This window comes from Melanotaenia boesemani, chromosome 3 (genome assembly GCF_017639745.1).
Source record: "Melanotaenia boesemani isolate fMelBoe1 chromosome 3, fMelBoe1.pri, whole genome shotgun sequence".
NCBI classification, from domain to species: Eukaryota; Metazoa; Chordata; class Actinopteri; order Atheriniformes; family Melanotaeniidae; genus Melanotaenia; species Melanotaenia boesemani.
Window position 1 is genome coordinate 32,237,118 of NC_055684.1, and position 27,280 is coordinate 32,264,397.

General features: G+C 37.8%; 1 protein-coding gene across 1 annotated transcript in view; it reads right to left on the bottom strand.

Moving 5' to 3' along the window:
- Positions 1–1,273: 1,273 nt before the first annotated feature.
- mapkapk2a (MAPK activated protein kinase 2a) overlaps positions 1,274–27,280 on the bottom strand; it is a 36,378-nt gene continuing 10,371 nt past the window's right edge. Inside the window, exons 2-10 of the mRNA XM_041980669.1 lie at positions 16,744–16,883; positions 8,103–8,167; positions 7,773–7,852; positions 7,489–7,615; positions 7,285–7,360; positions 7,077–7,201; positions 3,680–3,765; positions 3,486–3,566; positions 1,274–3,056 (exon numbers count right to left, since the gene is read on the bottom strand). Coding sequence (XP_041836603.1) covers positions 2,907–3,056; positions 3,486–3,566; positions 3,680–3,765; positions 7,077–7,201; positions 7,285–7,360; positions 7,489–7,615; positions 7,773–7,852; positions 8,103–8,167; positions 16,744–16,883 — 930 coding nt within the window. The 3' untranslated portion in view covers positions 1,274–2,906. The remainder of the gene's footprint in view (positions 3,057–3,485; positions 3,567–3,679; positions 3,766–7,076; positions 7,202–7,284; positions 7,361–7,488; positions 7,616–7,772; positions 7,853–8,102; positions 8,168–16,743; positions 16,884–27,280) is intronic.

Here is a 27,280-nt window from a genome sequence, read left to right on the forward strand (position 1 = left end):
GCTTTTAGAATAACTACTCAACATGTGTGGAAAAAAGTGAAAAGTGCAAAGTAGTACCAAACTATAAGAACTGGATTTCCAGCAAACATGAAAGAGGACCTGTTGTTGAACATATAAAACTAGTTTCTGTTTGATCATGTCTTGTTAAAGTTCACTGAGCTAATGTGTGTTTGTTAAAAGCTTGTCTGGGTCAGTCAACCTCATGTGAGATGTGTGTATATATGGGAAGCGCAGCATGTGTAGGAAGAGCAGCCACTTCAAAGAAATGTGTGTAGTGTCTACCTCAGCTGAGAAGTCTTCATCAAGGCAGCACAGAACAATTACGTATTGGGGCCCAACCTGCTGAGTTTCCAAATTGGAAGCAAAATAAGAATTTGATGTTTTCTTGTACAACTTCCTTTAATGTTGAGAATCATCAAAGACTGTTTTGAGATGGGAACTTTCAAAACTGCATGGAAGGTCTACTTCTTAGCAAGTTTTACCTTTATATCCTCTGAGTTTGCCACTGTATTCTGCCTCGATTCCATCGGACATTAATAATTTTGAGTAGTTGACTAGTGGGTGTCTTACAGTCTGTTACACATAAAGGGGTAGAATCTCCACGGGCCTACAACCGGGACTCCCCTGAAGCCCCATTTACCCCCTTGGGCTTTCTCTCTTACCTGGCAGATGAATGAGACAGAGATGACTGTGACTTTCATCACACTCAGAGCTGGAAGCTCAAAGCCTACATTTGCCTTGCACCTGAAGAGAAACAACTATGTGCACTAGCGGGAAACTTGCTCCGAACTCCCCAGTGTTGGCAAATGTGTTGACTCAATGTCACTATGCCGTTTTGCTTTGCAAAAGCGTATATTCCAGGAGTCACTCATGCTAGCAAGGATGATACAAGTCTGTCACGGGTTGAGTCTCTGCACATCAACCTAAAAGCCACAAATCCCAAGCAGACACAACAAGCTGAGTCATAGCCGGAGATGTGACTGAATTGAAAAAAGATTCTCTGCAAGCATAGGTCAAATTTGTGTAAAACATGGTTATCTTTTAAAAGAATAAACGATAATGAATAAAAAATTAAGACTTGTTAAATTAGTGGTTAATCATCGAGGTGATGTAATATAAAGCACGCACAATTCATATTTCGTTTCCCTTTTTTTTAATGTCTGATATTAGACCGATAAATGCTTCAGAAATTAAAACATGAATAAATGCCTTGAAAAGTGTATAATCTAATCCATTATTAAAGTAAAGGACACTTCTTTTTCTTTGGGGGGGGGGGGGGGGGGGGTTCAGATAAAAATGATTTTATATTCAAGGAAGAAAAAAAGAGCAGGTTTGTTTTGTGTTGGTTTTTTTTGTTGTTTTTTTTTTTTTTAATCCAAAGCTGAAGCAGACAAAAATATGGCAGGTGGAGCGGAACAGACTCAAAGATGAGTACAGACACACACATCTGTGCTTTCATTACAAAATAAAAATAAAAAAAAAGAAGTAATAATCAAACATTCAATGAACATACTTGGGTGAGATTTTCAGGTGTGATGCAAATGTGATTTTACAAAGTGAAGTGGACCAAATTGACAAAATGAACATTTATTTTCCATGATACCAAGTGAGCTGGGAAGCATCCTGTCCCATTAACAGAGCACAAAAAATAAAGAACCATTTTACCCTCCGAGTGTGATGATAGATGGCTGGTGCCGTATCAGACTGTGCCCCATCAAAAAAGGGAAGTTTCATATGTTAACTTTCTCTCAGCCCTCCAAGAAATGTGAATTGTACCAAATAAGAGACTGAGCCTCCAGGCCGCTGGGATGGTGCAACTAACAGTTCTGCACTGCTTGAGACACTACTGCTTACATAAACACACAAGCAACCCTTATTGTTGCTTAACTTCTCCCCAACACAGTTGCAAACAGAAAACACCACAACTTTTTAACAGTACTTCAAGCTGACAAACACATCTGCATAGCATTAACCTGAAACAATTCTGCAGCGCAACATGGGTAAAGGTTGGAACTTAATAGTAGGAAGGGGTTAAAAAGCCGTTTGCTGATAAGCAATGCTCAGTAAGGCCTATACTAAAACTTTCATAAAATCCATTAAAAAATACAGTATAATCTGCCTCCTACTCTCCAACGAGCTACATGCAAGAGAAAGAAGAGCTGGTTTCAGTGTAACAAAAAAAACACCACAGCTTCTTTCTCTGTCCTAAAACTATTTACCTGATAAATAAGCAGGAATTAGGGTAGGAGAGAGGGGCTACGAGTGAGGTGCTCTGTCATAGTGGCGTCCGGCCCGTGTGTGAGTGCATGGGCCTCAGTTCAACATTCATAAAGACAAACTGAACCTGACAGATACTCCCGGCCCCAGAAATTAGCATCTATTTCCAGCTAATTTCATCAGTCAGGGACAGAGTCTTCACATTCCACTTGTCAGTTCAAAATACATCTGCTTACTTTGCATTTATAGAAAAAGAAACTTTCCCTTGTTTCTGTTTTTGGGATTTAGCCATTTGATAACATTCAACTGAAGCGGGGCTGTGGGGTGAAAGATAACTAATGCTAAGGCTTCATGTTTTATTCCAACATTCAAGCCCCTCTGGAGTACACAACCTCATATTTGGAAGAGGAGAGAAATCTACCCCCTCTCCTCCTCTTGTCAGAGTCATAATCTCTTTTGTGGTGTAAAAATACAAGTTCAACTCATCGCTCTGCGCGAGCAGAATAATGAGTCTGTTAACACGGTATGTTAACATGGTAGAGTAATAAAAACAAAACACTCTTACAAAACATTAGAATTTGTCAAGAAAAATAAAACACTGAAAATCCATGCAATGCGACTAGTGTCGACAAATTATTGCTTCCTTTTTTCGCAACCTGTGTTTGTGTGTGCATGCAAGCGTGCATCTTTCAGTGTGCAGCAGACTTTGGATCAGGCATGGCGTTATTGGCTCTCTTCCTTCTTTTCGTTAGCAGTGGGTTGGTTGAGTCCTCAATGGTCTTGATTTTGATTTGCTCATAGTCGACCCTCATTGTTGCCAAGGCACTCGTCATTTCCTCCTGAGAAATGAAGAAGAGGAAGTCATACTCCTTTTTTTTTCTTTTATACACAAAAAGTCTGTTTTCATAGCAACATTAGATTTTTTTATGCATTATTCAACTTCTGAGATCTCTTATTTAAAGACATTTGCAGATTGCAAAAAAACCCAAAAAATTTTCTTAAACACTCCCTATGTTTGACTTGGGGAATTGGACAAATTAAAACTTGCAGTTATTCATTTTGGTGTGAATGAAATTTTCTGATTTTGGATTGTGTTGGTGCACCATCTTGGTTTTCTTATGTTATTTTAGGAACAATAAGCTGTGATTATTGGCGAATGTGCTGCACCTGCAGAGGTGGGAGTTTATAAATGTTTGCTATGGCCAGTCACACTCTTTCTCTTTCTGGGCAGCTTGGTTCCCACCTCAAAAAAAAAAAAAAAAACTCACCTTGACTTCCTCCCATGCGTCCTTCTCCTCCATTAAAACTCGGCTGGTGTGAAGTGGGGTCTGGGGAACTTCCATTGATTGCTTTAAAGAGACACACACAAGCAGATCCCAATCTTACTTTACTATTGTGACTTCTGCCAAAACAATGAAATAAAAAGGTTCAAACGGATGAGGCTTTTAGAGTATGGACATACATTGATCCACGGATGATTCATGAACTCTGTGATGGTCATCCTTTGGGTCGGTTCAGTCTTTAGGAGCGTCCTGATGAGCTGTTTAGCTGCAAACACAATACATGCCAGCTTATGTTTTACTTGAACAAATCATTTTCATTGTCCTTTCATACTGTGACATAAATGGTTAAACATTAACATACAAAGTCCATTTTTTTTACCTTTTAATGGACTTTTTTGAAATAGTGGATGTTAGGAAATGTGACACTGCACTGCAAATAGCTTAATTTTGAAAAACAAACAAGTCTCAACTTCCTGTCCGGTTCTACTATGGCTCGCTTGAGAGTGGCAGCAAAGAGATGACAGAGCAGAGTAAGTGAGAACTTCGAGGCCAGGAGACACAAAAAGTTTGTTTTCGTCTGTGTCTTTATGTACAATTAATAATTGACCTAGTTATTTCATATTAAACGTGAAACTTCGTGTGTGGCAGGTCGGGGCTTTGCAGCCCTCCCCCGCAGTTTAAAAAAAAATCCTGGAAGGTCTAAAGCTGCAATGCTACGACATGAGAAAACATTCAAATCTAGAGTCATTTTATTTAACCTTATTATCTGGATGCATTAGCCAGGTTATGAGGATTATGCCATATTATTTTGTAAAGATCATTATGTTTACATGCATTTTCCAAGTCTGGTTTTGGTAACAATAACAAAATATTTTATTATAGCATCATGTAAACATGCAGTCTAATTCTTGCGTTGTGCATTGCGCAAATGAAAACAAACTAGTAGTAGCTCTATAGATGTACACCACTTTCAAATTTTTTTTCTATAAGAGGAAAAATTGGGTGAACACTCACCACATAACTTTTGTTTTAGTCAGAAAAAAAGACTTCACTTTCATCTGTAGTGAGTTACAGCTGCAAATATGAAACACCTTTATCAGTTTCAATTTCTTCATCAGAGTACGGACCAGTCGGTTACATTAAGAGCTGTTTCATGAAATGTTCCAACAGGAGTTTATGAAAAAGAATACCACAGCAAACATCAAACTTTTCTAAAGTATATGAAAGTGAAAATTTAAGGTAAAACCTTTTAATGTGAAAACTTCCTTTAAACAAAAATATTCACAAAAACTCTCACCCGTTCAAATGTTCAGCTCAATACCTGTTGTTCCCCTACAAATACTAACAACTGTGTGTTTTTAAACCAAAACAAATAAGTTATTTTGTAAATTAAAATGTTTAATAAAAGACTGAAATATCAGATTTGAATAAATACTACATAAAAGGTCCTATTACTTAAGCAAAGCAACTTTGGTGGCCAGAAGCCTTTTCGGAAGGAAGTTTCTACCCTTCTTCAGGGAAGAACATTGAACCTCGACTACATTTATCAAAAAAAAAAAAGGCCGGGGGGGGGGGGTTGGGGGTTATATTCATTATCATGTGACTCAAAGTCTCTCCCACATCTGGGATGTCAATCTGTCCAGTTAGGACAGAGAGTGGCACATGGCTGGGTTTTGGTCATGTTCACATTATGCCAGTGTCCTCACCACTAAAGGTAACATAAGGGGGAAGTCTGGAGACACATGGAGAACGTCCTGCTGCCTGAAACCCAGCATGACCAGTTTGGCAGTGGGTTAGTGCTGGTCTGGGAAGGCCTTGGAGGGCCACACAGACCTCCATGTGATAGTCAAAGGTACCCTGACTGCCATTAGGTACAGGGATAAGATCCATTCACCAGAACTGAATCCAATCCAGCAGCTCTGGGACATCATGTTAAACAACATGTACTTAAACTACGCCACGTCAAACCACCGAGTGTCTAGGGGCTGACTGATGCCCAAAAATAGATTTTCAACTGAAATATTTCATTCATCAAGATTTAAGGTGTGATGTTGTAAGTGTTCCTTTTGTTGTTTTGAGCATCTCCAAAACTTTTTCAAGTTTCTTTAACAATGCTCTTCTGCAATCAGGTTTTACTAAAATCAGTGCTGTGATTTCATGGAGTACTTTTCCACCTTGTTCAGCTGTGTTCAGCAATAAGCTGCACATGAAAACTTAATACAACGTAGATGAAAATCTAAATGTAGATGGTGATTTTCTCATTCAATGTCACACTGTAAAAAGTTTGATTGGGCATTCAGCTGTATTAAAATACTGAATATAAGATTACAGAGTAGGAGATAAAAAACAGCTGTTAAGAACTGGTGTGTGTGGAGAGTAGAAGAAATGTAGATGCTGACTAAATTGATGTCGTTCATTTCTTATCAGTGTTCCAGGGCAGTCATACGTAGGAAGTGTGCTGGTGTTTCCAATCTCCCTGCTTTTGTAAATAATGGAGAATTCTTTTCTTAAGGGCACAACAAATGGCAGTGGAATTTATATTTTACCCAAGATCTATGGCTTGACAAACTTGTCTTGCAGGTCAATAGAAAACAGGTTTTCAGTGTGACACACACCATGAACTTTAAGATATTATTTAAAGAGATGTGTACCCTTTTAAACGTTGAAAGCAATTAGGGACAGATGAGGGCTTGGGTCTAGGGTACCCAGGTCAAGTCCCAGTAACCCGACAAAAACTCAGAGCATATTTATACCATCAGGCTTAATAAAGACAAAATTATTTTTATTATTTTTCCATCATTCACTCAGAGGACAACAGTACGCGTGTTAAGGAAGAGTCTGAATGCTCATGTAAACTGGATGTTGAAATTAAATCTTAGATTTCTTATATAATACATAAGATATTTATATCTACATTATATATTGTAAATAGTATTTTTTCTTTTCTATCTTTTATCTGGATATTTACTAATTTTGTTTCGTATATAGTATTTGTGCATCATATAGTTTATTTAATTTTTTCTGGTTAATTTCTTATTCTATAATGCTGCTGTAACATTAGAATATTCCTGTCCAGGATCAATAAAGTAAATCTGTTTCTATAGTTTTTTTTTTTTTCAATCATAAATTTAAAAAAAAAAAAATCCTCATAGTCTATACAAAACTTTACAGAACAATACCAGCTCTTTTGCTGCAAGTAAACAATGGAGCAAGAATAAATTTATTCAGTCTCGTGGTTTCCGTTTTTACTTTATTGTTAAAACTTAACATGGTTTTCATCAGAATCTGTCCAGTATGAGCAGCAGGAGAGGGAGTGAGCTATCCGACATGCTGCAGTTCATTACATGATATGTCACTTGCCCTCTTTGGTCCACTGGATAGTCTGTCTGCTTTCACACCGTCAGTGCACCGGAGCACAGTTCACTTGCAAGACCCTCAAGTTTTCAAGCGGACCAGAGTTTGCTTCTTTGGTCGGCACCAGAGTCCAAATATGTGTTCAGACTACTCCAAATGGAGCGGACTGTCCGTGGAAGCGGACCAAACAGTATCAGTGTGAATGCACTCTAAGCGGCTTACCTTCCTCTGATACATCAGACCATTCAGGGTTGGGAAATTCGTACTGGCCCATCCTGATCCTTTTCTTCATCCCAGGCGAGATGGCTAGGCCATGGTTGGAATAAAATGGAGGGTACCCACACAGCCTTAGTGAAATTTATAACGGTAACATTAGATGCGGCACTGAATAAAGAATCAAATGATTAAGTGTTTGAAGAGACTGACTTACAGGATATACATAATGACACCCAATGACCACATGTCACATGACTTGTCATATTTCTCTGGGCCCAGGACCTCTGGAGCTGCAAACAGAAATGAAGGAATGAAGAGAAGGCAAGGGAAAGAACAGAATGAATGCTTTCATGTTTAAGTGTTAACTGAAGTAACACGTGGAGTGAAAATGACAATACATGCTGAGGCAGATCCTTACCAACATAGTACGGGGTGTAGCAGGGAGTATCTAAAGAGTTATGTGAAGTGGTCTCCTTGGCAAAACCAAAGTCTGTGAGTTTGAGCAGGGCATTGGGCCTCTTTGAGGAATACAGTAAATTCTCTGGCTGCAGGAATTATTTAAACAAAAACAAAACAAGACTATGAAATTATAAACAGCAAATACGAGTAATTTTTAACAAAAACAAACATCTTAAGATGCTTCAACTTTCCAAGACAGAGTTCAATTTCACACCAACAGTTGTAAGAGCAAACAACACAAACCTTGACGTCTCGATGTGCAATGTTGACCGCATGTAAGAACTGGATAGCCTCTCCTATGCTCTTCATGATATCAGATGCCTCTTTAGTAAAGACACAAATGACTCTTTTTAAAAAAAGATTACAAATGATGGGTTGTGACAGATGTACAGCTCTGTGCCAAGAGCAAACCGAACTGAATATCACACACAGTAACGTAGCTTTGCTGTTTTTAAAAGCCCTTTTGCATCTTTGCAATTTGTGCAGTAATGTATATCTAAACCAGCAAGAAATTCAACAAAAAATATTTTATCATATTCTGAAACCCTGCAATTCAGTATGAGACAGGAATACCTTTCTCGGTGAAGGCTTGGTCTCCTCTGTCCTGGATTCGACTGAAAAGCTCACCACCATCCATACTGCAAAAAAAAAAAAAAAAAAAAAAAAAAAAAAAAAGAGATAGGGTTTAACTTGTGTAATCAGTCCAACTGATGTCCCTGTTTCATCTCCAGCTTATATGTGAATCCCTGTAAGACAACCTGCTCAGTCAAACATTCATGGTGGTGTGTTTTATATGATACCATCAGAATAATGGAGAAACTACTGCAATTTGAAATCTAGATCTCTGCACATCGCAATGAGACACGTGTCAATTTGATACTGATTCATAATTGTTCAAAAAATTTTTTTTTCATAATTAAATAAAAGGAATACAGATGCAAAGTGTGGCAGGGACATACATGGTTTAGGCAACTAGTAAACAAAAAGGATATAAAAAAGGATGGCATCTTGCCTTTTAGCCACAGTTACTGAGCGTGAGATTTATTCATCTGGTTTGAAGTTTAGCATTTGAAAACATTTTTATGAACATGAGAATGGAAAAGGTCTGGACTAGACTTACTCCACATGCAGGTTGTGTAAAATCAAAATAAATATAACGATAATACTACAAACACGTGACAGCACCTAATGTGTTCCCACCCTGGGTTAGAGGAGAAGCAGCCGCCCGCTGTTGCTTCTAACCAGCCAACAATCAAGGAAGGATTGTTGGCACCGAAAGGAAGAAACAAATGTAATCAGCCGTCACAACCATCAGTAAGGATTTATGTCCATAGCAGCTGGATAGCTCAGTTGGCAGAGCATCTGTCTCCCATGCAGTTGACCAGAGCTCGATTCCCCCAGGGGATGAATATTAACACCTTCCAGTTGGACCCTTAGGCAAGACCTTCAATGCAACTGCCTAACCACTGTAGGTCACTTTGGATAAAAGTATCTGCTAAATTACTGTAATGTAATAATATAACATATGTTGTCATTAACAACCAGAACTTTCATGCTCGGATGCAAACACTGGAGAAAGGTGCAAACCCCCAAAGCAAAAGTATTTTGCCCTGAAAGCAGTTTCTGACCTGTAAAAAAAAGACCGAAGCAAAACCCCTTATGGACAAAGATTTTTTTTATTCTCTAACAATGCCTCTAATACGGTTGTTGTTGCACAAATGGGAAACTTCCTACATGTTAAGCTATGCACACACCCTCAGCCTCGCACCTTAAAGCCCTCAAGTTGCCTGCAGTGACAAGGCTCCTGGGGAGGGTCAGACAGATCACCTTGTTTTTTCAGCACAGCACCACTGTCAGCCACCTGCTGGGGGAGAATTCACAAGCTGAAGACAGATGTGTGCACCAGGACGAATAGTGATGGTTGAAAGGTTCCTGGAGTGACAGCCTGCTATCTGCGCCACCTTGCTCTTTCCTAGGAGGACAACAGACTCAGACATTGCCACTCACTGAAGCTGGCATGTTATATTACTTGTTTTCCTTTAAAAATGTGTGTTTCAATCCACCAAAGCTTTTTTTTGTACTACTTGAGAATATTATTTTATTTTTTTAATTATTTTGATACTGCAAATGTTTTTGCAGGTAACTAATGGTAGCTTTTGCTGTTGTGTAGAATTCTGCTATTGCCACCACACATTTTTGTAGTCAATGTAACAATATTTACAGTTTGAAAAATATGTTGGATATGTGCTGGATTTGTTTGTTTGACATAAAACATGCTGGACATAATTTTTTTTAGTTACTTAAATTATTGGTTACTGAATACATTTAAAAGTATATATAGCTGCAGAGTGAGGAGAAAAAAAACACTAAATTGGGGGAAAAAAAATTCATAGAAAACCCCCTTTCTGTTCCTCTGCCTGGAAGAGGAGGTCTGATCTGCTGATCAGCAAGTGCTTACAAATTCTTACCCTACCTCCTGATAAAGCCATGTCAGAACAGGAACAGTACTTTGTAAGGCATATAATTCACTCGTCTGTTGTATGCAACTACCCCAAATCCCATCAGAAAGTTTTGTAATGTGATAATGGCCATTTACTTTAAAACAGAAGTGTTACTGCCTCAGTTTGTACATCACAAAATAATACACAGCAATCATCTTTATTTCATGATATTAGTTTTCATTTTATTTACTGTGTAATATAAAATATCTTTGCTGTCAAAATCACCACTATGTTGTTGTCAGTCAATCATGCCCATTTACAAGAGACATGACTACACACACCAATTCTGGGTATGGAAGCTACTCGACCAGATAAAGACTCATTTCCACTATTGATAACATAGTTTTAAAGTACCATTCTTGTGTCTGAATGATCAACATAAATCTCTGAGTTGTTTTGATGTGGTAAAAGTTCTTAAGATACAGTTGAGATTTCAACATCCTCTTCCTCTGCATTTCTGAAAATCTACTGTCTTAATTCTCTGTAGACATTTTAAGAGTTCAAGGAGCACTAGAGAACCAAAGCAGATGTAGCAACTGCATTATTTTGAATTGATGCCTTGCCCCACTTTACATTATTTAATGGTTTATCAAAAGGCAAAGACATTGTTTCTTGTGTTTTACATGAGAAAAATACAAATTTCAGAGTAAAAAGAGAGTTTGGGGTCAATTATTGCAATACATTCAGTCAACAACAGAAAAATTAGTAAAACTGAATGTTGTATAGTTATTATATAAGTTAAATGTTTCAAATGTTTTCAAAAATGAACTGCTAAATTATTTCCAGAGCTGTACAGCCACCAGAGTGTGATTTCCTCCACAATGTTTGAAAAACTCACATAGTAACTCTTTTAGTTGCAACTTGTTTATGTTTTCATTTTTCTCGCTACAAAGTTGAGCTGTTTAATAACAACATGCTGGTACTGGATTAGAGAAAAAATACCATCAAACAGCACAGACAAAAAATAGCTGGTAAGATACATTCATCAGCCACTTTATAAGTACAACTGTTCAATTTAACACAAATAAAAGGCTGCAACTCAATGCCTTTAGGCATGTTGACCCAGTCAAAAAGTTTAAACTGAGCATCAGAATAGAGAACAATTAATAAACTTCATATAATGCTATTAAAACCAACAAGGCTCAATGTAATAGTAGCCACAAAACACAGAAACGGTCAAATGCACAAATAACCGTCAATAGCATGACTTCGAGTATGAAAAAGTAGCACTCCCTTACTTGATAAGTTTCATTTAATCTTTTTTGCTAAGTATGACTGTGTGAGTTTCAGATCCAATCATCAATACCAATTTCATATCTGTGTACCGAGAGGTTCATGACACTACAGAGCAATTCTTCGGGCATCCAAGTGTTAATGGGAGCAGAAGACTCGCAGGCTTAGCACTCTGGGACAGCCCTGTTAAACCACAGCACACTTCCTATTTCTCTAAATCATTCACGTTTTGCATGCTGAGAAACGGACACCACAAACCTCCAGAAGAGAGGCAACCCCTGTTAAGCAAATCTATGTAGACGAAGTTAGGAGATATTCTTGAGGTCGCTAGACCTCACCCTCTTCCTATGCGTTTCTGAAAAACGTTAGCAGAAGTGTGAATTCTCAGCAGATGATTGATGAACACTGTAGTACTAATGGCATTTTACACCATAACAGCAGAAAATTGATCCACCCTTACATATCTCAACCTACATTCTTTCACATCTCATGTACAGTGTGAAGATGCTGCACCAAGAACAACGATAAGAACCGTTTGGAGAGGATGCGAAGAAAAAAGAAACAGTATGAAAGCAATTTTTTGCAAATACCTTTTTCAAAAACTGTTACCTATTAGTCATCTTTTTTTTTTTTTTTTTTTGTACACCGAATAAAAAACTGCTGGAAGCAGAAATTCTCATTAGTTTGGTCTGAACATGTCAAAGTTGTGAAATATAATATGCTTATCTTAATAAAATATATTTTTCAAATGGCCTCTTAATACAACATAAGCTGCTGCCAATCTAACAGTGATTTACCAGAGTGACATTGGGATATTTTAAACCCTGAACAGAATTTTAAAACAGTGGAATATAGGTCAAAATTAGTGAATGAGTCACGACGGGTAGCAGAAAGAACACGTACAGGATTCTCTTCTAGTGTGATATTCTAGGAAATGCTTTAATTTCACCAGAAAAAGAACTTTTCAATTACTCTTTCAAGTTGCTCTCATTTGCTCAAGGAAATTAGTCATCACTTAGCATGAGAACATGTAGGAAGACAGGTCCACTACCTCTGCACTAAAATGCTAACCACAAACCCAATGAATGCACGTGTAAAAAGATTATGGGGGTTAGGTGGTTTGGTGGTTTAAAATGCAAAAGATAGAAACAGAAAAGAAATGAAAATAAGCTCAACTCATTTAGGAGAAATTTGGTTTTTTGTTTGATTTTTGCAACATTTGCAATAATTTGATTACTAGAAGCTGCTTAGAATAAAAGATGGCAGCTTTTTTTAAACTAGGGGTATACACCAGAAACTGGTAACTTAGAACTTGAGTAAAACATGTAAACTGGAATAGTTCACTGAATGGACAATTTCACCTAAGAAAAAAGCTATTCTCAATATGACTTCAGTTTAAATTATGCACTACTGAAATAAGAATGGTCCATTTAAACTGTGCAGACAACTGTAATTAAACATAGATTTGAACAAGCTGGTACCATTATCCAGTCTTTCCCAGATTTCACAGCATCTTTTTTTCTCCATGTTACCTACAATGTTTTATTGTTAAAACACACTGGGAGAGCATTTCACCATTCAGCTGAATGCTCAAGCTGCAAATTCTTCAAACAGCAAGCACTGCAGAAAAATACTATCCAGATTATTTCACTATTTGCAGCAGATCTACATGTTACAGACTCCGTCATGGTGATTTATTTGTCTGCTTGTGCATTTCAGACATTTGCAGGCAGTGTTTTGTGGTAGAAAAAGGTTTGTCAATGATTTTCTAACCTGCAGTGGGTGCATTGTGGACTTGTAGTCTATAGGCTATATGTCCCTGCTGCCAAACCAGTTGAATTTAGTTTGTTGTTTTGTTTTTCTGCCAACACTCCTTCTTTGTAAAAACAAAAAAAAAAAAAAAAAAAAGGTTATATACCAGTTAATAATAATAAAAATAATAACTTAAAAATATTAATAATAATTTTTTGGACAACCTTTGTGTTTACTTTGGCCTCTTAGCTCTTAACTGCTCGGAGAGACTTGAGCCCTGCCAGGACAGGTGATGTCACATAAAGAGGAGGCTGCAGCAGTCAAAATACATTTTACTCTCATCTTGTTTTACTTGTTCATTTGATGCAGGCACAATAAAAAACTTTTAGATTAGTAGGGAAAGCAGAAATTCCACGTTTTACAACTGATTCCATTGTTGTCAAATTCTATGATTTAATTTGTAATTTCCATGTCACAGAAATCATAGTAATAATCTAGTAGTAATCTAGTAATAAGGCTAATTTGGCATCCGTCTTGAATTCCCTTGAACTCTTCCCTTAGCTCTCTAGCCAGTAAAAGTTCAATGCTGGCTCTTGTCTTATGTCTTGCTTTGTCACTTTTTTATTTCTCCCTTCCTCCAACAATGTCCAATTGCATTTCTTTGCTGAATCAGTCCCGGTATCCAGTTCCTAGTGTGTCATGCAGTGCCATAAAGCAAAACAAAGCCTCGGGAAGGGAAAAAAATAGTTGTTTGGTTTGCCGGCCCACGGATGCAGCAGGGCAATCACAGCACCAGGAATATGCATATTTAATTTCAGTGTGAAAAGTCAAAAGCAAAGCATTCTGAGGTCAGAAAATTATAGACCGAAACTAATCAAAGAAGAACAATGACTTGTTTTCCTTTTAGGCTATGTAAATAAATGTCTCTGGAGGATGAATAAAACCCAGTGGTCCCTTTCACACATCCGCTCTGCCATACGGATGCAACAACTGCAACAAACTACCCAAACCAGTCAGCCTAATGTGTGTCCCTTCACAAATCATTACAGCGTAGCAGAATCAAGAGCGGAATGATTTTAACTCTGTGGGATTGGTGTGAAAAAATGTGTTCCTGACTACATGTAGTCATAATATTAAGACTCACTGTACCATTGATACATATGATTCAGTGCTGACTGTTTAACCTTTTAAATCACAAGGCATGCTAAGTGCATACATCATGTATCATCACACTCATGCCACAATGCTGGCTTGATGTCTGAAAGCACACACTAGGTGGGATAGTTCCTCGTCTGTTACTGCCTCCTGTTCTGGCTCACAGGCCTGTCAAGTGTAGGTCAACACTCCAATAGCTCTAATGCATTTGGGAAGCCTCAAAATAAACACTAGGTGGCAGTAAAATTCCTCTCATATGCTGCAGAGGATGGGTACGCAAAGACGACACCAATGAAAGTGTGTACACAGCAGCTGTGTAGAGCACAAGGGAGGCAGCGGATGAAGCAGAAATTAGTTTGTAGAAATAGCCTTTACAACACAGAATAGCAGGAGGTTGATATGTATATTTCATGTCTGTACATTTTCACAATATCAGGGATCGAGTAGGAAGCAGCATATAGCACAGCTACAGCAAATGTCCCACAATATTTGCTAAACTGTTTATACACTGTTTCACCTGCTGATAAGCTAAGAGCGATGGTACACCCTGGACAGATTGCCAGTCCATCATAGGGCCACTTTCTGAACATTTCTAGACCAACGCAGGCCTCAAGTGCACATTTGAAATCAGCTTGCGTGTCTGATGAGCCAAACTGCAATGCAAAACTGATATCTTAGCATCTGAAGGGCATCCTCCACACGTTTCCTGGTTGCAATCAGATCTGAATGATGCACAATACAATCAAACTGCAAAAATTTCAATTGTAAATGGAAACGTCGATACTGTATGTTTGTACTAGTTCACATATAAAAACGTATATGGAAACAACAGACAGATTTATCTGCCCATACAGATAAACAAAATGCAACAGAGTAAAACAGGATAATATGAAACTCACACCACTTATTTAAAAAAAGTATCCTACTATAACGCCCATTGTTAACTAGCATGCAATTATAATCCAATTTGTTCACACTTACAAATCCCACACAGATGCAGCTTGGATATTACTCTCATGCTAGTAAGTTTAATTGCTGTAATTAGACTCAGCAAAAATCTGTCATAAGGTGACAAAACAAAAGTCTTATCAGATTAAAAAAAAAAAGAGAAAATGAAAGAAAACAGAGAAGCTGTGTTGCTCATGTGGGTGCACTTGAGTACATATAATAAAGAACAGAACAAACTGTGTGGTAATAGTGTTAAGACAGCTGTAGTCTTAAAGGAAAAACACTACATATTAGAATTATTAATGATAACTACTTTAGATATATTGCCCTGCCCTACAGAGTTTGGGGATTTTACAGATGTTGAATGCATCATTATAAATGTAAAGGTACACACAATGTAATGTGTTAGTTAGTTAGTTAAACACCAGGAAAAACCCTTAAATCATTTCATCAGTCAGGAATATTCCTCAGAATAATTCTGGAATACACATACAGCATTGCAGAGCTTGGGTAAACAGTTAAAATATCCTTGTCCAGCCAAGTCTATTGAACAATTTCAATCCTTGTGAGTATGTATTTCAATTACTGAAGACTTAAGGCAGAAAAACTCAAAACAAGCGGGGAAGGGGGTTAATTTATTAAACATCCTAGTTACACTGGGAACAGTGGGCTGCCAGGCCAGATTCCGGTGTCCACACCGTTACCCACCCAGGAACTTGAACCCCAGTCAACCAGACGAAAACCCACCTCTGTAATCACTAGGCTACCACTGCCCCTTTTCTGGTTAACTTTGCTCAGGCATGGTGAAAAACTCTTAAATTGGTGAGGATAATAGATATCAACCGTAAATGAGCAAATTCCACAATGTTCCAAGTTTTACAGTTGATTCCAGTTCCCGTGATTCTCCTCTTTGTTGCTCCCCATATCGAATGTCTAATGTGTGTTGGTTGCATTCAACACATTTTTGGTCGCATGTGCTCACTGTGATTTTTTTTGTCTTTTTTAAAAAAAATAGTATGTTCTTGCATGCAGCAGATAAGACATTTAACATCTAAGTAAAGCTATTATTTTCTGTGTTATCTATGTCATATTTGCTCTGTGTGAAGTCTGACAGGAATAAGAATATGAGTTAAAAGGAATGGCAAAGCTGCAAGACCTTTGAAATATCTACACTGAAATATGTACAATATAGATATTTCATAAGTAGTTTAGTGGTTAGAATTCATTTTTCTAATATAGTGCTTTTCATTTTTAAGGCTCAATATACTTTTCTCTTTTTTTTGAGCAAACATAGGCATCTTTTTGCATAACAGATTATGTTGTTAGTTCATGGTATTATTATGTGTATTTGCTATTTTTTTAGCTTACTCACACATTCAGTGTGCTATTATCTGGTCAAGCTTTTTTTTTCTTACTACTGTTGAGGTACCAAATAACTATTGCTGACTGTGACCACCTCAAATCAAAGTGCCTTTTCATTTAGAGAAATGCTCTGCAAAAACAACTGGAGGCCAAGTTTTTGACAAACACTGAGCTATGTTGATTTAAGCTAAAAGCACTCATAACCACTCATAAATAGAGATGTTCATGCACGCATGTGTGAGAGAGAGAAACTGGGCACTCACCACTCCATCACAATAAGGAGACATTTTCTGCCTTGATAAAGGTTCTCATAAACATCAATGATGCGCACAATGTTGGCACAGGGTGATGCCCTCCAGTGAAGTTCCACCTCCCTGCGGGCCTTAGGACAGTCCTGTAGCATCTGGGGAGAGGAAAAAAGACAAAGGAGGTGAGGCTGATTAATATAATACATACACCTAAAATATACCCTAAGTCCGGGGTGTCAAAAGTCGGTCAAGGGGGGGCTGCTGTCCAGCAGGTTTTCAATGTTTCCCTGCTTCAACACACCTGACTAATTAAATGGAACCAACAATTTATTAAGTTCTACACAAAGACGCATTCATTTGAGTCAGGTTTGTTGAAGCAGGGAAACACTTAACATGTGCTAGATTCTAGCACTCAAGGACCAGAGCTGGACACCCCTGCCCTACTTATTATTATTATAGACAACATTGAAGAAAGAAGCACTGGTTCATTGCAGGATGGTCACCTGTGTCTTAAATGATTGGCTTGTTTTAGACCAAGAAAGGAAAAAAGAAAACTACAAAGGCCACAAATAATCAACAGTGTAGTGCTGCCATCAGATGGCAGAAAGTTAAAAAGGTGCTTTTTACAATTCAGTCTTATGTGAACGTAGCACCCTCTGGTGTACAACACCATGTCAACACACTATTCAACTGCTGCAAAGGTCATTTAAATGGTTTTATATCAATGTTTGTTTTTTTTCTTTTGCAAGAACAAATAAGCTGTCATGAAAGTTAGTGTTCAACAGGCAACATAAATGGGATTTTTTTTTTGTATAATTATGTTTATATAGTTGTGTGTTCTTTGGAATCCAAGTATTCTATTAATGATAAGCTAAAACTTTTAGTCAAGTATCAAGTTTGAGTAAATCTAAGATGAATAGTTTACTATAAACAGGGCCATGTGTTATGTGACCTTGCCAGTTGTAAATAACATCATCACTTGCCATGGAGACTGTCACAGTAAAAGTAGTTGGGTCTTCAGCAGCAGTAAAACTGGTTCCTGGTCAAATATAGACCTGAACTTATGAACTACAGTCACCAACCCATCTCAGCAAAAAGTTAGTTAAGTACAAGGTGTGAGTTAGGGCACGTTAAATGTAAAAGAGAAAAATGATAATACAAATAAATGTTAATTTATTGATAAATGATTAACAAAACCAGTCAGAAAAAAAATGTATTACATTCCAACACTGCCCACTTAAACACAACTAGCCCTTCACTCCATGTTTTCAGGCTGCTCTCTGATCTGGCACACTAATGCTGGGCTTACACCAAACGATTTTTACAGTCGCAGACTAAAAACTGAAAGTCTTACTGGAGTCACAGAGCGCTCCCGTCATGTCGATCGTTAGGTTTAAGGTGGTAATCTGCACTGTTTCATGTCAGTCTTTTTCCAGTCTTTGGTCTGTGTTTAGATATAACCCAAGTCGCAGTGACGTAACACAATCAACAACCAATAGATGAGCTCTGACAAAAGCAGAAGCAGGAATCCTGACAGAACGGCAAAAATTAATAATAATAATAATAGAATAAATAAATATAAGTAAATAAATAAAAAAGGACGAACAAGAACCGTTGATGAAACATTGTAGGTGGACTGTCCAGAAAGAGGAGTGGATGGTGGAGCTTGTGGCGGATCAGTCTTGTAAATAGTGACCCCACAAGATTCACAGTCTTTGTAAATTCTCAGTCTGAGACTATGCGAAGACTCAAACACTAAACACTTGTCATTAGATGTGAGTAGGTGTGAGCTGATAGTTTTCCAGAGTCTTCTCCAAATCTTTTCAAGGTTTTCTGATGTAAGTCCAGCATAATCTTGTCAGCAAACGCATATACTTCTAAGCAACAAGGTTTATAAGAAATGTAAATTTGCTCACATGCTGTACCTTACACAAGTCTTGAGCCACCCGTCATTTCATTAGTATTGCTCCCATGATGCATAAAAAAGGTACTATTTTTATTTTAACAATCACCATGATCACAAGCGATAGAAAAACTTTTTGTAGGACTAATGCAACAGTTCAAAATGCAAAGTTAATAGGTGATGATAGTAGGGCTGCAATAGTTGATTAGTCACTAACTATTAAAACGACTAGGATTGTGTATCTCGTGATTATTATAAATGGATCTTATTTCACTTTCAGCTTTGAAATCTTGCATGTTGTTGTTATGCAAGTCCGACGTGCCTTCTCTTTAAATGTTCAAGCATTGCAGACGTACTTCTGTGGCACGCAAGGTCCGCTTTACAAATCTCACATGTTTTTAATGTATTTTGTTTAGCATGAAGTTATCCCAGACTTTTGACATCCTCTGCCGCCATTTTGTTCCCTGGTCCGCTGCCATATTTTTCCCCTGGAGGACTTTATTGCACATGTGCAACTCTCAGCAGAGATAGGGAAGAAATCAATGTCTCACTCACTAAGTAGTTTTTTTTTTTGTTGACAACGTCGACTATTTGTTGCAGCCCTAGATGGTAGAAAGATCTCCACTGATAATAAATCTTTCCATTGCACTGTTTTTACAGCAATACTACGTCTGTCTAAAGATATGGAAACACAGATAACAAAAAATTAGGAATCAATACATACAAGGGCAAAAAAATAGTTTTTTTCTAAAAGCCACCTCAAAATAGAATACATTATCATGAACATGTTTTCAGGTTTGTCATGTTGCACAGCTGAGTTTGTAAGAGGTTAAAAAAGGCTGTCTGTCAAAAAATACTCCACAGACCAGTGATGCTGACCACTAAACACTGAAGTACAACTATTAAATATAACAATTATTTTGAAAACAAATTTTATTCGCAATCTAGTAATAAGCAAAATTCTATTTCCAATTGTTTATGTCACAAGCTTAATCATAATGACACGTGGTATCATGCATGCATTTTTAAATAGTTGTAAAACCAGTAATTTAAAAGAAAAAAAAATCGTTTATTTTCTATGACTGATTAAGGTCACTGGTATGTTTGCAATCCAAAGCCTGGTGCAATGAGCCATGGTCAGGCCAGATCACTATCTTTACACATTACTTCTCTAAAAGTCGTTTTCATGATGCAGCAAATTCTCAACTGTCAAAGTAGCACTGATGACTCAGATTTCACATACTGCACATAGTTCACAACCGAAAAAGAAAAAAAAAACATTTTGGAAAAGAACTAACACGTTTACCAGAAATTTGAAGACCCACTCCAAAGTTTATTTGGAACTATTTAAAATGTTGTCAGTAGTCTTTAAATTGTGATTATGAGGTTTTTGACAAAAATCACAAAACCTGTGCCCTTTTCCAGGACTCTGCTTCTGTAGAGGACCAGTAGCATATTAGCAATTTGCCTCTGAGTTGTGGGAGGAGTCAGCGCTGCTCAGTGCCCTCCCCCACTGGCATCGAACATTGCCCCTCCACCCTCCCGTCACCATGTGCTGGCTCTGCATGCTAGCGCACTGACCGATCATTAGCGGGGCAAAAAGGGCATGTAGCATAGGAGCTATGCTGGACCATGTCTTCCTTGAAGTGTTGACTAACCAACGAGTGGTTTGTAATACTGTGATGACTGAGAAACCTAATCCATTGCTCTCAGACAACAAAGTTTTTCAGTAAATAATAAAAGCTAACATGATTAGCAACCCGCTACTGCACACGTCGATCCGCCATCTCTTCATCCTCAGTCAGAAGGGTGGGGCAGTAGCTTGTGGCCTCGCCCTGTGGGTTTATGTAGGTGGGTGTAAACGCAGGTCTGTCTGAGCTCGCCTTTATCTGCCCGCCATTGGCTCACAAGGATTTCAATGCAGAAATACTCAGAAAAGCCAATTTGATCCGATTTTTTATAAGATATGGCTTCTAGCGTCAGATAAATCCCACATAAACATGATTTTCACCAGAGTGGGTCTTTAATTTATCACAGCAAATAATTTGATATTGTCACAATTCCATAAAAGAAGAAATCTGTTCCAATGTGAGGCCAAAACCCATTCATGCCTTGGGCCTATGTAAAAAGGATTAGTGGCTTAGCAAAGTAACCTCAGGTTCAGTCTGAGCTAACAGGGTCACAAACATGGTTCACTTCTTATCAGGGTGTATTGACATGGCAATTTATGCAGGAAATATGTTCCAAAGTCAGTTCTGTCCAAGTATGTCCAAGATAAGAGAAAGACATGTATAAACATTGCCTTTTCAACAAAAAGGTGTTGTGGAAAATGAGGGGTGGGGGGTGTATGGGCAGTTACAAATTTTGTGATGGATTTATTTAACGTCGCAAGCAGCTTCAGCTTCACTGAGAAGAAAGGTATTTGTTTCTTTGTCATCTCCCTCAGCCTCTTCATTTTTCTCTGATCTGTCTCTGCACTTTAATGTGCTTTACTGTAGCTCCTCAGCCATTTGTCTAATGTCTATCCAGAGACAAAGATCAAACTCATCTAACTCCGATCTAACTCATCATATATGCTACACAGTAAATGGCATTCGCTGTTCTACTGCTCTAAACTGAAGACAATAACAGACCAACACTAAGGGCTTTCCAACAAAGAAATAATCTGATAATGTCATGTTGTTCTGAATCAAACAATCTGAACTTAACCCAACTGGGATTGTTTGGTTGAGATGTAGCGCAGAATGAGAGGAAAGCAACCAACGATCATACAGAGTACAGAGTGACTGTCTGTGTTACTCAGAAGAGTTGGTATGAGGTAGTGATGTGTGACTGCTTTATCTTCACATTAGCCACACAGCACAGTTCATCCACCTTTTAGGACAGAACAAACAAAGATGAGACTTATTACCAGCATCAAAAGCGAGGGGAAAAAAAAAGGAAAATTCAATGAAACTACCAAAAAGGACGAAGAATTAACGCTGTACTTCTACTGAGAATTGTAGTAATAGTTATTTTCTAAAAAGATTATCTGCATATTTGTTCTGTGATTGTCGTTTGGGGATGTACCAATTAAAGATTTTGTTGTTATTTTATGATTACCATTATTTTGTCTTAATTACACAACACTATAAATGTGATCCCACAAAACAGTGATAAAAAAAAACTATTATTTTGCCATATTACATTCTGCTATTTTGTCACACATTTCGAATCACGCACACTTCTGCTCCTGCAAAAAATCTTCAAATACTAGAAGTAAATCCTCCACCATAGCTACTCACTGTTGCCAAATTAATGACTTAAGGCGGATTTATACTCGCGCAGCGCCTACATTACCGCCGTAGGCGCTGCATAGCTCCACAGAGCCCGATGCACACCTCTTCCAGACCTGATGTGCACTTCAGCTATGCAGTCAGTTACGCAGAAGTACTCCCTTATGATTGGTCAATTTGGGATTATGAGTTTCCAGATTTCTGTATCTTCTCTCTGAATTTGTGTAGTAACCATCATTTTTTAAAATAACATCCATGGATCAAGTTCATGAGAGGCTGATCAAATTATTTCTTCATTTTCTTCCACAAGCTAATAAAGACACTGAACCATACTGGACGCCATTGTTTTTTTAAAACAGAAAATGCATACCGGAACTGAAGTGAACCAACAAAAGAACTCCAACCTGGTCAATTTGGTCAATCTGCCACCTTCAGATTAAGAGGAGAAACTGCAACACAACACCAAAACAACACGTAACTGACCGCATGCAAGTGCCACTCAAGTATAAATCCACCTTTAGTTACTATATTTAGCAAGTATTCAGGCCCCATTAGCAACTCTTTAAAAAATATAGCAACAAATCTAGCTTTTCTAGAGAAATCTTGAGAAAATAGTTACAAAATACAACAACAGCAATTACAGAACAGGTAGCAAATATTCTGTTTAAGAACATTAATGTTACATTGACTTTGTTAAAGACAAACTAAAATAAAGTGTGTGCATGTAGAGGAAAAGACTTCCCTCCACAAATACTTCTCACTGTCCTTACCCCTTGCAAATATGCACATAAGAATAGACCCCCGTCACCTCTCTGATGTTGTTTGTGTGACTGTGTAGCCCCCCCCCATCTGTCACTTGCCTTTTCAAGTCAAACTGTGAAGCTTGTGGAAAAAAAGAGGGATATGAGGAAGGCAGATGGGCAAACAATACACTTGCACTAGTCAATACAAAAGCTCCTATAGGGTAGGACAGTGGGAGGTAAGATGAAGCTTAACTGAACAACCACCCATCCTCCAATTGTTGAAAAAAATAAAAGGGTTAAAAATTTTACTGAGAATGATATTGCAGTGAAATTCTGGGGGTGACAGATTGGAGATGTCATAGGTTAAGCTTGCTTCTATAAGAAAAGCTCCTTAACTTGACAAAGTGGGGTAAAATGGCAAGTCAACAGAAGAGAGACCGTTTGTGCATTTGACCTGCTCTTTGTGGAATCTGTGAAACAGTGAAAGTGTTTTAGTTAATAGGACATTATCTGATTAAAGCCCAGCAAGACCATCAAATATCTTCATGTAACTTAATGTTGTGTGTATGCTACCAGTAATGCTGAATCTAGGGGTGTGATGCTGCAGGTTTATCCCATCCCATTTGGCACTCAGCATTTGATCTGGTATGAAAATTCAGTATTCTTTGTAAACCAAACAGCTTCATAGAAGTCCATTCATGGTGACATTTTTAGATTCTATAAGTGAAAAACAAGTTAGTTATTGCAATAGTGAACTCACAACTAGTGGTGTGTTTATTCTTACATAGTTAAATCTAAAAAGACAAGAAAAGCACAATTTTACATTTAATTTATAACCTTCCTGACAGTCCACCTTAGCATTCATAATGAAGCACTGCTATGAGTACTGGTCACAGCCAGCCTCTGGAAACACATAGCTAGTATGGAGTATCCTGACAGAAGGAAGTTAGACCTGAATACGTATGTATGACCACATATAGGCTGTGTTGTACAAACATAGCCATCTCTTCTTGAAGCAAACTGGAAAACCCTCATTCAAACAAACCTGCTGGAGTACAGTCTAAAGATTTAAAGCAGAAAAGTGATAAAATGGTTTATATAAAACCCGTCTATTGAAGTAGTATGGTCAACACGACATAAGCCCCCTACATAATTTTGAAATCATCACTGTCCAACTCTTTGAGCAGGCTTCACTTACTTTGAAAAACTTATAATTCATGGTGTAATCCCCTTTTTGTATTAATACAACAAACTTTTAGTGTATAAACTGAAACAGACTAGTTTGTTAATATTTTCAGACAACAGGGGGCCAACAAGAGCCAGTGACCTTACAATTAAATGAGTAGTATGTATACACATATCAGCCATAACAATATGACCACCAAATTAAATTGACGTAGAACACCTGAGAGTGTCCTTGACTGGAACTGCCTGGAAGCTGAGTAAACATCTCAGACTTGTATTCTTTGAGCTCTTCCTAAGAAGTGGCACATGTGGGTGGAGGCTGTTACTGAATCATTATGCTGTTGCCAGATCAGCAAAAATGTGCACATATGTGGCAAGTCTCCAAGTAATGTCGATGTGAATACCAGGCTGAAGGTTTTCCCAGGAAAACATTGCTTAAATATTATAACTTTATCAATAATTTTGAATGTTGCAGCAGACAAAAAAAAGCTCATCATACTCCACAATCACTCAACCAACTCATAGTGGACACCCAATGGATCACTGAACACAAAGCAATTAAGCTGCATCACCACCGGTACTGTGTAGCAACGTCAATTCATATCAAATGCTCTCAAGCCGAGCTGCTAACTGTGCCAGTGCCATTAGATACATTAAATTATGTATGATGTACACTACGTTTGTCTTAAATAGCTTGACCAGTTACCTCATAAACCTGAAATATGTGGCACATTTCTACTAAAACCAAAAGTCACAAAAAATAACATTCAAATGAAGATTAATGGTCAATAACAGAGTCATATTTTGTTCTTTTTAAATACCCAAGACAAAACTCTGGGCCATGAATCATAAATCAAAAAGGTAATGCAGACATGCTATCACAGATCCCCACAATTTGGTCAGAAATAAGATCAAGATAAAAATCAGGGATTCCGCTACATGTAAATGACACGATGATGGCACACCACAAAACCAAAATAAAAGTCGCCATGCCTTCAGAATAAATTTACAAATGTAAATTATATTGTATAAATGGATCCATATGCACATAGTCTTCATTTGCGCACATGTGCAGACCATCATAAGAGTGTGAAACTGTACTCAGGAAATGTGACACTGCCCTGCAAATAAATTTAATTTTGAACACTGGAGTCTTAACTTCCTGTCTAGTTCGACTGCAGCTCGCTTGAGAATGGCAGCAAAGAGGTGACAGTGCGGAGTAAAGCTTGTTATACACTCATGAGAAGCGAGAACTTTGTTCTTGTTCTGGAGGCTGCAAAAAAGAAAAACAGTTTGTTTTGGTCCAATTAATTCACACTCAGCAAGAAGCTTCATCTGCGACGGGAATGGGGATGTCCATGGCTATATGTGCAATGAACAGTTGAGCCAATTTTTCCATATTAAATGTGAAACTTCCTTTGTGGCAGGACACACAGTGGTGTCTATGTCTATAAAAGCCAAATGTAACATATACATTTTTGTACTTTTTTAGCAGCCAGATCAGCTTCATTAAGACCATCTGTTCAACCTTGCATTAGTTGTAGATATATTTTGAAAAACTTAACGATGTCGGGTAGTTTCGTGTAATGACTCATTCGTGGTTGCATTTTCAGATGAATAAGCCAATTTCAAAATATTTTTAAAGGGGAAGGAAGCCTAGGGAGAGAGTCAGGTGATGTAAGATAACAGAGAGGATTAATGTTCTTGATTTATCATGACTATCTCCTCAAATACCATGGGGAGTGTAATATTTAAATGTTTCCATTGTTAAATGCACGATATCTATGACGTAAAAGAATATAACGCTTGCTGCCTCACTGCCAAACAGTCAGAAGTAGTGGAGGAGACGAGTGGGAGAGAAAACTTAAGGGGCAAAGCAGGAGAGAGCAGCAGGGAAGCTGTGGCTGATTTTCCCTTATAGAGCCTTATAGTTCTTCTTAAAAAAAAATATAAGGAAAGAAAAATCAAGTGCTCTCAGCCCAGCAGCAAACTAAATGTGCCATTAATTACATTATGTATGACTCGCAATGTTCTGATCCCATTTTTTTCTGTCAAATACCGATTCCGATACCTGGCGTTTAGGTATCTGCCGATACAGAGTACGGAGCCGATACCAGTGTTATTTTATTAAGAGGTCTATAAATTCTATTTCATTCTTCAGCTTCATGTGACAGTGACATGGATCTGATTGACATGAGACTGATCAATTTTTGCTATTGCTAGTGCGTCCAAAAACAATAGTTTGGGTTTAATATAAGATGAACCATAAACTACTAATTTCCTCCTTCTCAAATGAATAATAAACAAGCACAACAAGAAAGCCGGTGCTAGCACCAGAGAAGCCGATCAGCTGATCATCAACAGCTGGTCACCAAAACAATATTAGTACAGAACTACAGGAAACTTTTTTTTTCTTTAACTGAATCCTCTCACCAGGAAAAGTGTGGGGGTTAAGAGAGTGTTAATTCTGGTTTAAAAAATAACACAATTACATAAATTAGTTACTGCTGTTAACGTTATTTTTGACAGCCTTAATATTTATATCATAAATTTTTTATAACACATGAAATCCATGATGGCCACAGAACTGTTTTAATTATTGAGTAAATAAACTCAGATGAAAGAATTTTTATTTAAAACTATCTTGAAATTGGACGTACAGTGAACATTTCCCACAAAGAATAGGGCCTGTTAATCCAGGACAATAAATTCTAAGAGGTCTGTCTTTGCGGTGGCTTTCTTCTGATAAAGTCGCTGGTGGTAAATTTGGCAGCATTCATGTAGTCTCTGGAAACTTCCGCCCTGCTTATTAGGCATGTCGCTGTTTTGCTAGCGGGACTTTTCCATGGTATCGGATGGTGTTTAGACAGAAATACTCACCGATACCGATCCCCTTACTTGTGGTAGGATCGGCTAGTATTTCCGATGCTAGTATCTGTATGACCTACACTATGTTTGCCTTAAATAAATCAATTTTAAGTTGTGATCTTCCTTTTTAACGCAACTTTTAAAAGTTTCAAGTTGCGGGGGGTAAAACTTCTGACCTTTTAGACAGTGAGCACGTCAGCAAGAGTTAACAGCAGCTACTCAAAATCAATTAAAATCTGATCACAAAATGGAAACTCCACTTGTGAAAAACTCCTTAACAGTGAAGAGAAGGATGTAGTCTTGTTTTTTTTCCCCGTTCAGCATGAGGAAGTAAAGAAAACAGAGCTTTAACAAACAAGTCTTTATGTTTCGCTGACTCCCCTGGCTTCACTCTAGTAGTGCATCCGTGAGGCACGATTCCAACTTTGCAAACGACGTGTCATGTTTGGCAAGAATAAGGTGACAGTCAAGGATGTGTCTGTGAAATCTTTTTGCAGACAAATGGTGAAGCTATTCCTGCTGTATTGTTATAATCTACAATGAACGGTCAAACCTGCTCTGACTACAGCAAGCCATAA